This window comes from Struthio camelus, chromosome 1, assembly GCF_040807025.1.
Source record: "Struthio camelus isolate bStrCam1 chromosome 1, bStrCam1.hap1, whole genome shotgun sequence".
Lineage (NCBI taxonomy): Eukaryota > Metazoa > Chordata > Aves > Struthioniformes > Struthionidae > Struthio > Struthio camelus.
Window position 1 is genome coordinate 167,949,405 of NC_090942.1, and position 13,802 is coordinate 167,963,206.

The 13,802-nt window shown below is 34.0% G+C and overlaps 1 protein-coding gene across 11 annotated transcripts in view; it reads right to left on the reverse strand.

Annotated features, from left to right (window-relative positions):
- The window catches only part of GPC5 (glypican 5), a 742,566-nt gene that overhangs the window by 304,877 nt on the left and 423,887 nt on the right, over nt 1–13,802 (reverse strand). For 8 of the 11 annotated variants that reach the window (XM_068929087.1, XM_068929080.1, XM_068929096.1 and 5 more), the window contains exon 7: nt 12,288–12,450. The exons of 1 other annotated variant lie outside the window; for it this stretch is intronic. In XM_068929087.1, coding sequence (XP_068785188.1) covers nt 12,288–12,450 — 163 coding nt within the window. Of the gene's footprint in view, nt 1–8,538; nt 8,624–11,675; nt 11,723–12,287; nt 12,451–13,802 lie in introns of those variants that run through there. 2 more of the 11 variants (XM_068929119.1, XM_068929106.1) reach the window with 2 other exon arrangements.

Sequence of the window (13,802 nt, forward strand, 5' to 3'; positions counted from 1 at the left end):
ATCATCAGATCAAGTTTAATGACATCAACATTGTTTATTAAAATAATGAGCTTTTTAATAAAAACAAAACTTTTCAACATAGTTCAGCAAAATGATGAGCTTTTTAATAAAACCAAAAGTTTTCAAAGCTTTGTTTTAGTTTTTCTTTTTAAGTATAAGTATGCATTACAGTAAAAGAATGCACTAATATCTTTTTTCATTTAATAATTGAAATTATTTTACAAGTACATTCAAAGCATGTTTCTTTTTTATCTTTATTTCTGTTATTGTTACAGTAGACAGCTGCTATAGAGATTCTAATATTTGAACTGAGACAAAGTGAGTATATTTTTCATTTGCTGTAGGACTTTCAGGTGAATAACCTTTCCTACGCAAAAACATTTATTCATTATTAATAATAAAATAAAGCCAAGGGCTTTATATCCTTCCCTAAAGCCTGGCACACCTTTTTATATGTTCTGTCCATGCCCAGAATATTCATAACAACAAGTTCAAATCATATGTCTGAATGAGAAATATACCAGCTGCTCAGGGAGCCAAAGCGAGACTTTACTCCTAGATTAAGGCTGTACAGTGAAAGCAGTTATCTAGGCACAACTGCATACAGCATATACTTGAGAAATAAAGCCAAATGGGAGAAAAGATCGATATTACAGGGAACTAATGGACTCAACATCAAAAACACTAGTGACTTTACGGTGCCACAAAAGATGACTTTGATGAAGTCTGTGTCTATTTTGCTATTACATAACCTTCTATGGCAGCAACTTGATACATCACAGCAAAGCAGGAGGTGTTCCCTTCTTTAATCATCACTACCAGCCCTGACCTGAATCCATATACTAAGGCACGAAGCAAGAGAAAAGGCTCACGTTCAACACGCATAATCTCCCTGCCGTTGGCCAACATCTGGGAAAGCGACGTTCTAGTTAGCCAAATACTTTGAAAACACAAGGAACATAATTCATCTCCAGATTCAAGTATCTAAATGTAGGTGCCTCCAATACAATGTTTAATGTGACCTAGTTCTGGTTATAACCACCAGAGTTATAGTTAATACAATCAATAGGAACTAGAGAGCTATTCAGCACATGCTAAAACAGACTCCTAAAATGATCCTCTAAAATGACAGCATGTTGTCAGGCAACTGAGTCCGACCTCTACAACTAGGTATCTGATCCTTCCAAGAGGACCAAAAGATAGAGAATCTCTTTTCCCATGCACTCCTCATCATGCATTTCTCCCAGAAAGTGCAAAATAGTACTCCTGCCTAAAACCAGACTAATTACAGCAAACAGCCCAAACTGCAGGTCAGTTTTGAGTTATACAGATATCTAACCGCTAGCACAGATTGTTTCTTAAGCCAATCAAAAATATTTTACGGTTCCTTTTTAATTCAGTGAAATCATTCCTTCTTAATATAGTGATCATGAAAGTTTTGGGTTGGTGCAGTTTTAACTTTTTTTTCTGTGTTCTAAATCTAAAAAGAATAACAGATAAAACAGCTATGAAGAGAGGCTGATAACAAAACATACCATAGGATCCACAACCATTTCTACATCCTTTTGCACCAGTAATCATTTTCTCCACTACAAATGATGGAAAATGGATTAATTTATTCTCGTAACAAATGAGCCTTTCCATTTTACAGACTTTACTGACTATATTTTCAAGTAGCTCCATTATTTTATGTTGTTTATAATAAGCCTATAAAATACACTGAAAAATACTAAATCTTTATCTAAAAGTAAGCAAAATCAAATTAAAACTAAAGTAAAAGCAAAATAACATAACATTGGGAAGGACTTGTCTCAACTAAGTTTATATATCCGTACTTGAGATAGTCAAGCTTGTGTCCTTTTATAGTCGAGAGAAGTAAGGATTCTATAGCACAGTTCTTCTCATCCTAACACAGTTACTTAATACAGTCCTAATGAATTGTGCCCTCACAGAGTTTATTTCTTTCCAATGACTATAAAAGGAGCCTAAATTTATTAGTTCAGCCATGGATGTTTACATTATAAATGCCTAACCCAAAGTAAGAAAAATCCTGTCCCTATCATCTACTGTTATTAAAGTAAATTATACTCTGAGAAAAATAGATAAATGAGTAGTTCAGATTTAGGTTTAGATTTCAGGAGGTGAAAACTTTAGGGTTTTATTGTAACTTAAAAGTAGCTAACCTGCACAGTTTAGGGAAATGTTGCTAGAATGTGATGACCCTTTCAAACTGCATAGAAGGTAGCTTTTAATTTTTCCCCCAAAGTAATAAGAAGAGTCATCTACCAAAAAGAATGACTTTTTCCGGAAATATTTTCTTCAAGGCTGTACATCAGTAGAGGAGAGATATGCTAGAAGAGTGAGTCATCATAATTATAAATTATAAAAGCTATTACATAAAGTTTAAGAAATGTGATATCAGCTCTGGGATATTGCTTAGTTTATTTTCCAAGAAAATTAAATTAAACTATAGAATAAAAATACAGAGCAGCAAAACTCCAAAAGTAAATGTTCAGATCTTTGCTAATTTTCTCTCCAGTCTCAATCTCTGTGAACCATGAGTAAGAGTTTAAAGATCTATTAAGATAGATAGTCTTTAAAGATAAAAATTAAAATTGTGAATTAAAGGAAGATCTCTCAGAAATGATATAATCATGCACAAGGCTGACTAGAGATGAGAGTGACTCTTCAGCAGGTCAATTTTTCAGAAACACCTTAACTTTTAAATGCTTATTTAAAGTAAAACGTCATAACTTTTTGTGGATAAGCCATCACCACTCAGAGAAAAGGATTGATTTAAATACAATAACTCGAAAGAAATACATTTTTTTGGAAAGTTCATGCTCATTTTTCTTTTATATAAGGGAAAGCAATATAAATTTTTCTTCGTTGCATTCGTGGAAGAACTTGATAGAATGATAAATGTGTTTTAGATGCAGTGATCACGGCATCACCTCACGAGTAAAAAAAAAAAGAAAATCTTCTTTCCAGATCCCCAATACTTTATTATAAAACACATTTTAAATAACAGGTTAAAAATAGTGACAAGCATTAATGCACTGAAAAATTATTAGAACTTTATAACTCCTACTAAACTCATTACATAGTCTCTCAGGAAAAGAGTGAACTCCTACTAAGTCAATGAAAGGATGGCTATTGCCTTCAGAAGGAACTTCATCAGAACTCATTGAAAACATAGTATTTTTTAGCTTTAATACAGTGATATTTTGCAATTAGTGAGACTTTGCATAAACAAAGTGTCTTTTGACTTGTTTTTGAATATTTCAGATGCAGATGCAAAAACAAGTAGTGCATAACTTAATCCATAGAAGATTTTTTTTTATATTTTACTTGAAAAAAATGCAAAAAGGTGTACTTTTTTTAAATAACTGGACAAGACTTCTTTTCCTTTGATAAAATTTTTAAAATTCTTATTAAGAAGTAATAAGAAATATTAAGAAATCTTTTAAGAGTTATATTTGAAAAAAAAAAAGTAAAGGCATAAATTCATGTCAGACAGCAATTAAGTGATTGTTCACTTAGGTTCTGTTCTTCCCCTACATACTAGCTGAATGGCTTAACCACAAAATTGGAAAATGTTCCCGACTATTATCTCCCTCTACTTTTTACTACTCTTTTCAAACAGTTACTCAGTGGACCAGAGAGAGATAGACTTATTTTCATAAGTAAAGATGGAAAGCAAGGTATTTAGGCATAATTTGCTGCTTTTTAAAAGAGTAACCCAACCAATCTCCTATTGGCTCCTTTGAAGGAATTGGACTAGTAAACCGCACAACTGTGATCATATTTAAACTGCATAACATATCAATAAAGTCCTCATAAGCTGATATTAATTGGGACACCACATTTATCCCACCCTTCCTTCCCACAGGAAACATGTCATAAATCTGAGCTCTCTCTCTTTCCTCTTGTCGTTTGGGAAACTAAAAATCTTTTGAAGAGAAAGATTTACTGTAATCAGCACATTCCTGTGGAAAATTTGCATTTCATTAAATCAGCATTTTCTTCTAGAAAGAAGATATATATTGTCAACACATATGAAGTTCAAAGATTTTTCTGTAAGCATGATCGAGTGTTGGCACAGAAATATATAAGGATATAAATTACTGAAGTGCTGTGTAAAAACTTAGTGTATTTGCTAAGTTGGCTGGTATCTTATTTTAGAAGAATGGCTGCATTGCATATTCATATTATACATTGGGAAAAATAAATGAAGACATTTTAATATTTAGTTCAGATTCCTATTTAAAGAGCATCCGTTTGCCTTCTTGAACACAATCTTTAGTCAGGAGTCAACATTTGTACTTCTTGAGTATGTATTTAACTTGAGTAATGGATTAAAGCTGTACTGTCAGGTTGGATCATTAATTTAAAAACAAATAAAGGTTAGAGAATTTTCTGAGGGAATTAGTTCAGAGGCAGAAATAAAGTCAGCTAATGTAAAATCTTGTAAACTTCAACAGCACACTGCCTCTTATTAACATGCTACAGTCAACATAAAGATTAAGTTATGACAGATTCTGCCACAGATGCGAATAAAAAAGCACAATTACCCTTCAAAAGTTTTAAGTAATCTGAAAGCCATTAACAAGCATTCTCATTGGCCTAAACTACATCATATCAGACCAGTATAATTATTACAAATTACCTTAATTAATAATAGAAGTAAGCTTAAAATATTAATGGGAATTACCTTATAACATCACCAGTTCTGAGGTTACCAGTTTATGCTTTTTACTACATATATTATTTCATTGCACTCAATGCCTAGTTATTCACCATCAGTTTCCAGTGAAGAGAGAAACTTTTCAGCCAAAAGTCAATGTATACTGTTTCTTCGTTCTTTTTTTTTACATTTCCTGAGGAAAACAAATAAGCTATTTATACGGACAAAGAATGGCCTGGGAGCTTTTTTATTTCCACAGCAGCAAAAAGTAGGCAGTGCCACTCTTACAGAAGTCTTAGAATATACCACCTGCCTGTTGAATAAATTCAGACTTATCACTTCTCAATTTTTAGCAAGTTTCCAAAAATCTCCTGCTTAGTGCTTTATGCCTCCTGAACTACAGCACAGTGGATATACTTTGTTTAGTACCTTTCTTTGTTACGGATTCTCTTTCCAAGGTTAGAGCTCTTCAGAAGCTCCTTTTTGGACAGAGAAGTACAGAAAATAGCATGGCATACTCAAGCTATGATGCATCTTGTGTGTCACCTGAACTATTTTTAAACTAATTGGATATACAAAGGAATAAAGCTGGCCTTTTTCAGATAATCACTTTATGTGGTATGGGGATAATAAAAGGGCAATTCATCAGTCTGGAGGATATTGGGGCTCTGATTAACAGGACAGGAAGGAAAGATTACTCCTTTCTACTGATTTATTCACTTCCCTCTAACTTTTCCTTCTTACCAGTAGGGCATCCTTCAAATTGTTTCCTTAGATAGAAAGGAGAAAAAAAAAAGAAAATTCTTCTCATTAGTCTTCCAGTTATGTCTTGGTCTATTTAAGATAACAAGTAACATACTGAATTAGCAAGTAATACGCTGTTTGCTTGTTTCACCTAAATTTAGGCCAAAAAGCACAGAAGCAATTGCAAAGGACTGGAAAGCCAGTTACAGATACACTCCTTGTTCAGTCAGGCAGGGTACAAATCAGAATAAATATGTCAGTGAATAATATGCAAAGTCTCCCATTGCAGACTGTAACATTAATTCTGAATGGTAATCCTATGAAATGCAAGGGAAAAAAAAATCCTTTGTGTGAAAGCATGCTTTTGCCTGGAATTAGTACAGAAGTCATGATGGACGCTACAGTGGAGCAATACACTTCTAGTATTTCAAAATAAAGTGGATTCTTCTGCAAGAACTCTCTTCTTTCTGATCTTCCTTTGCTATTATCTGTTTAAAATGTTGTCAGATTGAGACATTCTGAACGTAGTGAACATGTAAATGGTGAATCCATATGACCCTTCCAAAGTCATCTGACTAAGAACACATCACACAGGGGATAAGGCAGAGTACTGTTGTGTGTAAATAAAAAAAAAAAACAAAACTGAAATACTAGTCAGATGTAAGGGATTTCTCTCTTTGCCAAGGAAATACATAATGCAGATTAGAGTTTAAGATAATATAAAATATAACAAACACCATAACATAGATTTTGATGCTTTCACTATCTGGCATGCTTCACCAGCCTTCTGAAGTCTTTGAATCCCAAGACACTCACAGATAGCAGTAATCTACTGAGAAGCCCTTCACTGCTGCACTCCTGCTTTCATTTTGGAGCTGAGGATGTTGAAGTCAACAGAGTAGTAGCATTTGCCAGAGAACTAGGGAATAGATTAGCTGCGTTAACTCACAACATGTTGATAATTTGTAAGATTTAAAGTGTAACTGTCAGATTTGTCTACCTATTAGTCTTTGTCTTCTTTGTTTAGACTACAGACATTTAAGGAAAGGGGCTGTGAGCTGTGCAAGAGCCTCTAATTGTGGTCCATATGTTTGCTACTTTAATATAATATATTTTCTAAGACAAAGTTATTGCTCTCTAGTACACTGGGATAAAGATACACTCTTACTGGTCAGTAAGAAGCCTGTCATTAAACAGCTGTGGTAGAAGCACTGAAACATTTTGAAGGAAGTAAGCAGATCCAGACTGGACTCTGCAAGCAGAAGAACCTAGAAAACACTTTTAGACAATATCAAATTATTACAACCTGATTATTGCTAATCATGTTTCAGTCTATTTTATTTATACATAAATACATTTCAATCTGCTCCCTGGCTAAAGAGTTACAGATTAAGTTTATATTTTAAGATTAAATTATAGAATTTTTTTAGATATTTAATAAGTCATCCAGATGCTCTTTATTTCACTTTTGGCATTCTGTGTGGTTGCATATCGCTTCCACTTTTGAATGTAAATCCTCATTCTTCATATTCAGCTCCTTTAATGAATCTATCTCAATTTAGTCTTGTGATCCTTCATTAAAGTCCTATTTACCTAATGGAAGATGGATTTTTAAAATAAACCCAATTCAAGCAGTCATTTTGTTATATTTACTTTTTACTGCCTGAAACAGTCTTTCCTCTTCTTGTGTCCCAGTCAAATACTTCTTTTTGAATGAACATTACCTCAGTGAAGCTGTGCATTATAATGGAAAAGCCTCTACAGAATTTGCACATTTCAAAGTACAATATAGTTACCGAAGTTCACTTTCCTTGTATTAATGTAAACGATGTTTCACATATGTGCTAGGTTTTAAGTGGTTTTGAAGATAAGGATGAATCATGTTCGTCACAGAAGATGACAGTAGAATCAGATTTATAAAAAAGGAAAAAAATCATGCATACTGAAGTGAGTGAAGGAACAGAAAGAAGAAAGAAGAAGTTTGGGACTTATAAATGCAGTGTAAAACAAGGTAAGAGACACAGGCTATAGTGTACCTGAATTATAGTATCTTCTTTTTATGTGGAGGTGACAACAAGGAGCCTTTTCTAAATTGCTCTCCTACTACTACATAGTGTGAGCAGGAAAGTAACACATTTCTACCTCTACAGATGTTAAATTATCCTAGAAATAAAACACTTTGGAGACTTTTTTTTCCTTAGAAAGGGTGAAGATCAAGTGAGACAGCAATTAAACAAACAAGTGAGAGAGGAAGTTTGCCTGTATACATCATGAGCACAAAGATATCCTTGATAATTCTATATATGTGAGTCCTGATCTAGGAGATCTGTAATAGAGACAGCTACACTGCATGTTAACATGAGAAAAGAAAAAGACAGACAAAGCAAGTGGGTACAGAACAGAAAATTTGTGATCCTGCTAAAAGTGTTATGAGATTTTTCATGGACAGCACTGAGTACCTCAGAGGAATGATATCAGGATTAGCTCTTCCTTGCACAACTATTTGAAAATAGATTCAAATCAATACACACATGATAAGTATTTGTTGTTATTACCTCTTGAATTCTCCAAGGTTTTTTTTTTTTTTGAGGAGGTAATTCATTGTGACGCATGAAATAGTCCTATGGGAACTGCTGGCCTAGTGTAGAATAAAACTAGCAAATGAAGTGTCAAGACTTTATACTGCTGTTTATTTTATACATTTAAAGTACACTATCCTCCTCAGCATCGTTCGTTGAAAGAACTGCATCAATTTGCTATATTTTAAAAGTACTTATGAAGAGTAAAGCTGTCAGAACAACTGTAGCACTTACAAATACTACATGTAATTTAAGGATTGAATGCCTAATTTGAAAATTTAACAAGAATTTTTCTAAATATTAAATATTGCAAGCATTAATGCTATGTCAGCATCCTCATTTCTGAGGCAGAAATACCCTTCTCCTTCCTCTGAATCTCTTTCTTGGCTTTGCAAAGCCTAAAGCCTATTGCCACACATTTGTCGTCTCCCACACTTAGCGGAAAAACTTCTTACATCTGTAACACCGAGTGGAAAAATAAGTCATCTCCAACTTTTGAGGCTGTATGTTCACAGAAGATTGCTGGAGTTTTATCTTGACAGAAATACACCTTCTCCCTTCACCTCTGTTCCTTCCAGGCCTCAGGCTTGTACGCCTACTCAGAAGGCAGTGGCTTCAGAAAGAGAGAGATGTGTCTTTATATTTTTTTAGTTTTATATAAAATAACGTGTTCAAAAGGGATATTTCTTTGTCCTCACACTTTATCAGTTTATTTAGATTATAAGCTTTTTGGAGGCAGGACCACTTCCTTACTGTATGCGTATAGAATAGCTAACAAAAGTAGCCTTGATTCTGGTTACGACTTCTAGACTCTACTACAATAGAAAATAGGTAGCAACTCCCATTCCTTTCCTGGCTGGTTATGAGAGAAGGAAAAGTTGTCCAGAAAAAAAAGGACTGTAAAAAGCTTCTTTGGTGAGGAAAAAAAATGCTATCTGTATGCCTCCATGAATTGAAAGAGTATAAGGTAACGTGAACTAACTGTGTGCATAATGAATCCAGTTAAAATGTATATATTACTAAACCCCATAAATAATATTTTCCACCAATTTTAATGTGACACATTTAAAGGAAATAAGTATGAAATAACTTCTTCAGTTTATGTTATAATTTTTTTCAAGCTTCAAAAATCATAAATGCATTATAAGTTCTTATAATAACAATGCTTATCTATGACAAGAAAATTAGTTTCTGGTTCCTGGAGTTTACTAAGTTCTTTTTAGACAGAATGAGTCTATAAGAAGAGCATATGTTTAAAATTGCAATATTAAAGGTTCGTATTCAAATATTCAAATGATTTGGTACTTCAACTCAATCTTGATGTCATTTAAATCTTTTAAATATCTAGTTACCCATTTATCAATATAAACGAAGACTACATCTCTGTACTATAAAAAGGAAAAGAAAGGAATGAGAGAAGAGAAAGAGGAAAGTGACCCACATTTACATTCTCTTTGTCCTACATCATATCTGTGTTCTGCCTTTGTGACTTCCTTACTGTTTTTCACTAATCATAAATTAAAAACAATGAGATATCAGTTAGGCAATAGGCAGGCCATTGAAGTGTCTAATACATGTCATTTTGCTGTGATTCTTAAATTGCTGTGTGGAAAATGTCCAACTCAATCAGTTCTTTTTCTACCTGCCTGATTCTCCTGCAGCTGAGGTCTGTTTTTCTGTTTGAAGATATGGTCATGTTACACTGATAAGCTCGTGCTTTATAACGCATACAAGCAGCACATAATAGTGAACAAGTGAAAATCTGGACAAGGATCTGTTATATATCAGAAGGAGCGAAGTAATATTGTACAGATGTACGGCGATTCTTGAGCTTGACTTCTGAGTGAGATTGCAGTGGTTTGCAGCTCTCAAGCTCAGAAAGGATTGGATTTGAACAAATCTAAATTTCGGTCTTGTCCACACTGCAAGTGTGATTTTCTTCTTTTTGTATTGGTTAATTTAGGACTACCAATGTGTGTTGCTATATCAAAAATCAATTTTGACTGACTTTCCATGACATATGTGACAAAATCCAAACTAGGTCTAAGCACAGCTTGAAGAGGGGTCAGATAACATATCTGACTATCTGTATGCAGTCTGAAAAAAGTTGATATGCACATAAAAACCTCAGAACTAACAAGCTGCAACTGAGTACTGAACAGACCGTAGTCAACTTCTAGGGCATGTCTGACATTCAGCTATGCTTTTCAAAGAGCAGTGAGCAACATCACCAGAGTAAATCCAGCATTTCAGTTTACAAATAAATCCCGTAGATTTTCTTCTTTTGGTAAGAAATATGAGCCAAATTCAGCACTGAATTCAGGATCTATACTAGCTTGTAATTGGTGTCATTCACCTGAAGCTAAAATTTCACCAGCTTAAATTGTGATGATGTTGATTTTTTAATGTTCTAATTCTAGTTTCTCATGTAAAATCACAAATGTTAAGATTTATGTAATAATAATATACATATATCATATATATTTGTACTTTCAAGGAAATGGGGGACTTTTGGTTACCAAAGTTCTGCTTGTATATCAGACAGATGCAAAAGATTTGCCCAAGCTCCTGTTTCATGCACTTTAAGTATAGGACTTCTGCTGGAATGCATTCAAAATGCATTTTAAGATGCATTTTAGATATTAAATGCATGCCAGCATCAATCCATAAAATCACTATAGGTACTAGCAAGACGTATATACCAGATATAATACTGAACAGTCTGGACTCATATGTTTGCTCAGTAGTGTCTTGGAAAAGGTTTGAGTGAAACAGCATTACACGGAAACTTCAATACGCTTAGTATGAGCTCATCATCCAAGAGTTTTGTAAAAGATGCAGTATAAAGAAACTATGAAGGCTAATTAGCTATCTTTTTGATATTCTGGAAAGATTACACTAAGTAAATTAATATGAAGAATATATCAGTATGGAGAAATATCTAATGTGGTGGAAGAGGGTAAAACAAAATATGTTATTCTTGCAATTCCTTTATCATTTAATACTTGCTTAATAGATTTAATCATTTTCTAAGACTATTTTACAGTCTGTCCATACCATAGGGTGTCATTATGGCCTAGATATAATATGTCCAATATTCCAAAGTATTTCTCTTTTTGAATATTTAATCTCCAACTTTTTTTTTCAAGGTTAAATGTTCAAAGGCACTCTCAGGAAATAAGTGTCCAAAAGTCTTTGCAGAGCTCACTCTTTTAATATCCCATTTAAATAAGCTATAACAAGGCTTGAAAATGTAGAGACTAGGCAGCAGCACAACAGCATCTCAGGCTGCATCCAAACTTAACTGCTAAGGCAGGCCTCAGCACACTCAGGGTCTCAATCCTGCAATTTTTTAAATAGGATCTGTGTAACCACATACTACAGTTTCTGTACGGTCAAATTTCTAGGATGCCTCTTCACTATCTAGTCCAGATGGACCTGAGGTGCTCACCTATGCTTGGAAACTTGGAGCTCACCCTAAGTCAGTAAATATAAGTAAATTCAGGGATTAACACCAGCCATAACTTCTTTTCTATCAGTATTGAACATTCAGAAATGCAATTTTGGTGATACCAGGTATCTCTGTTCACATGGTCTCTGCCTTTTATTCTACACTGGAAAGAGAAGTAAGAGATGCAGAACGATGTTCTAACTCAGAGAAGCTCTAACTTCTTTGTGCTTCAGTCCAATTGCTGGTGCTCACAGTTCCATGCTACCGAAGTGCATAAACAAAGGGTCTTTGTTAAGAAAACTGCTACAAATATGGTTCAGTGATGACTTCAGAAAAAAAAAAATAAGAAAAGCAGAAGAAAATCAAACAAGTAATAATGCCATCAACGCTTAGTGGGCTACACTACATTGGTTCCAATAGCTCTCTACGAAATTCAGCTACCACAAGTTAAAGCTCAGCTTTTCCCATAGTTCCACGACAAATTGGAAACAATTTCTCTGCTTCACTGCCAAACACTACCTTTCATGTTAAGCAAGTAACTCACAGGGACGCATTATTGTCCCTTTATTATCTTTTAATTGATTAAAATATTATGTTGAGGTCTATCTACAATATGCCAAATACGTATTAACGTGTGTTGTAATGAGATTTATATTCATACCATATTCATAGAAGTCCTATTATAGCAGTTCCATTCCTGTAAATCTTGGAAATATTACACAAACAACTTTTCCACACCACATGAAGAAATTCAGTGCTATTTCTTAATGGAAAACATGCCAAATCACTCTTAAAATGCATGAAAGAAACGGAATCATGGACTCACAATCTGTAATTTTCAGGACTCTTTTTACTTCACCACTTCCTGATCCTTCGCAGCCATCTTCATCATCACAATCTCCACTGATTTGTTCGTCTACACTTCCACCGCTTCCTGTTTGCCATAGATCCCACTTATCGTATTTAGGAAATGATTTGCCCTGCAACAGCTGAAGACAAGATATGTTGTGCAAGTTAGCAATACAAATGGGAGAACTTGAGTGAACACTTGAAATTTCATAAATGTCTCTCCTGGTACTTATCTGGTTTAAAAAGAAAACTTCAGGATGCATAGAAAGAGAATTCTGATTTTTTTCAGATATCTGAAGATTATTTGTTGCTTGTATTTCTAGCATTGATAATTTGCCAGTATTAGCTAAAAGAGTGGTACATGGAGATATTTACTTACTTTTCAATTAAAAATATACATATATAATTACTGTGTTTATACTACTAAATAAAAGAAGACCAAGCACTAATCCCTGGCCCAGAGACCAAGCACCGTGGATTGAGACACGTCCTGCTTAGGACTAGTCCCCTTTAGAGCAAACAGACTGCTATCCATGCTATATAACAATTGGCCCTGGATCTTTTCTATATATGCCACGTGAAAGACAACCTACCTAAGAGAAAAAAGTTCCTTTGTATAGCTCTCCTATTATCTGTGCATAGTCTCATCCATGCCATACTACTGCCAACAGAGTACTTTGGAGAAAAAAACATAGCCAGTTTAATGAACTGCACCCAACTAAACAGAACCTTTTTCTTTTTTTGCCCTGTTCAAATCACAACACAGCCCAATAAACAAACTAAGCTAGGCTACTCTCTATCCCCGAGCTCAGTTGCATAAGTGTGGGAGTGAATCTCTAGTAAGGGAAGAGTATTTAAACAAATGTTTCTGCTAAAGTTTCCTTAATATGGAGCCATTTATATACAAATACATTTTTCCAGCTGGAGAACATGCATCCCCCTTTACATTCTATATATGTCTGCCTCAGTCTTAAAAACATAGTTGCTTAATAAGATCTTTATATTTTGCTTCTTCCCTAAATATTAGCCTAAAATAGTTATCTTTTCGTTCTTCTTTTCCTTTTTTTTTCCCCTTTCCACCTCTTGTGTAGTATTCTTTAATGATTAGAAGTCTGAAAACCCAGGAGCTCCCATTAAATTGCTTTAAATGTAGGTTCATCACTGAAAAACATTGTTCTTCAGCATTTTCCAAATTTTTTTTTTACTTGAAAGAGTAAATATTAAGAAATGAATAAACTCTTTTGTAGGTTGAGTTTTGTTATTTTTTTCAAGTCTCCTTAAATGTGCAAGAAAAAGACATACTATCTCCATATAAGTTCACAAATCTTGGTGTTGATTCTTTACAAAGCATGGCTTAGCTCTAATATAAATTCTTCATTAAATTTACAGAATCTGTATACTTCATCAAAGCTGGATTGATTCAGACAAGAAATAAAGATAAAAGGTATTTTAAATGATTATTCTGCTCTGCTGTTGCAAATTTTATAAAGCC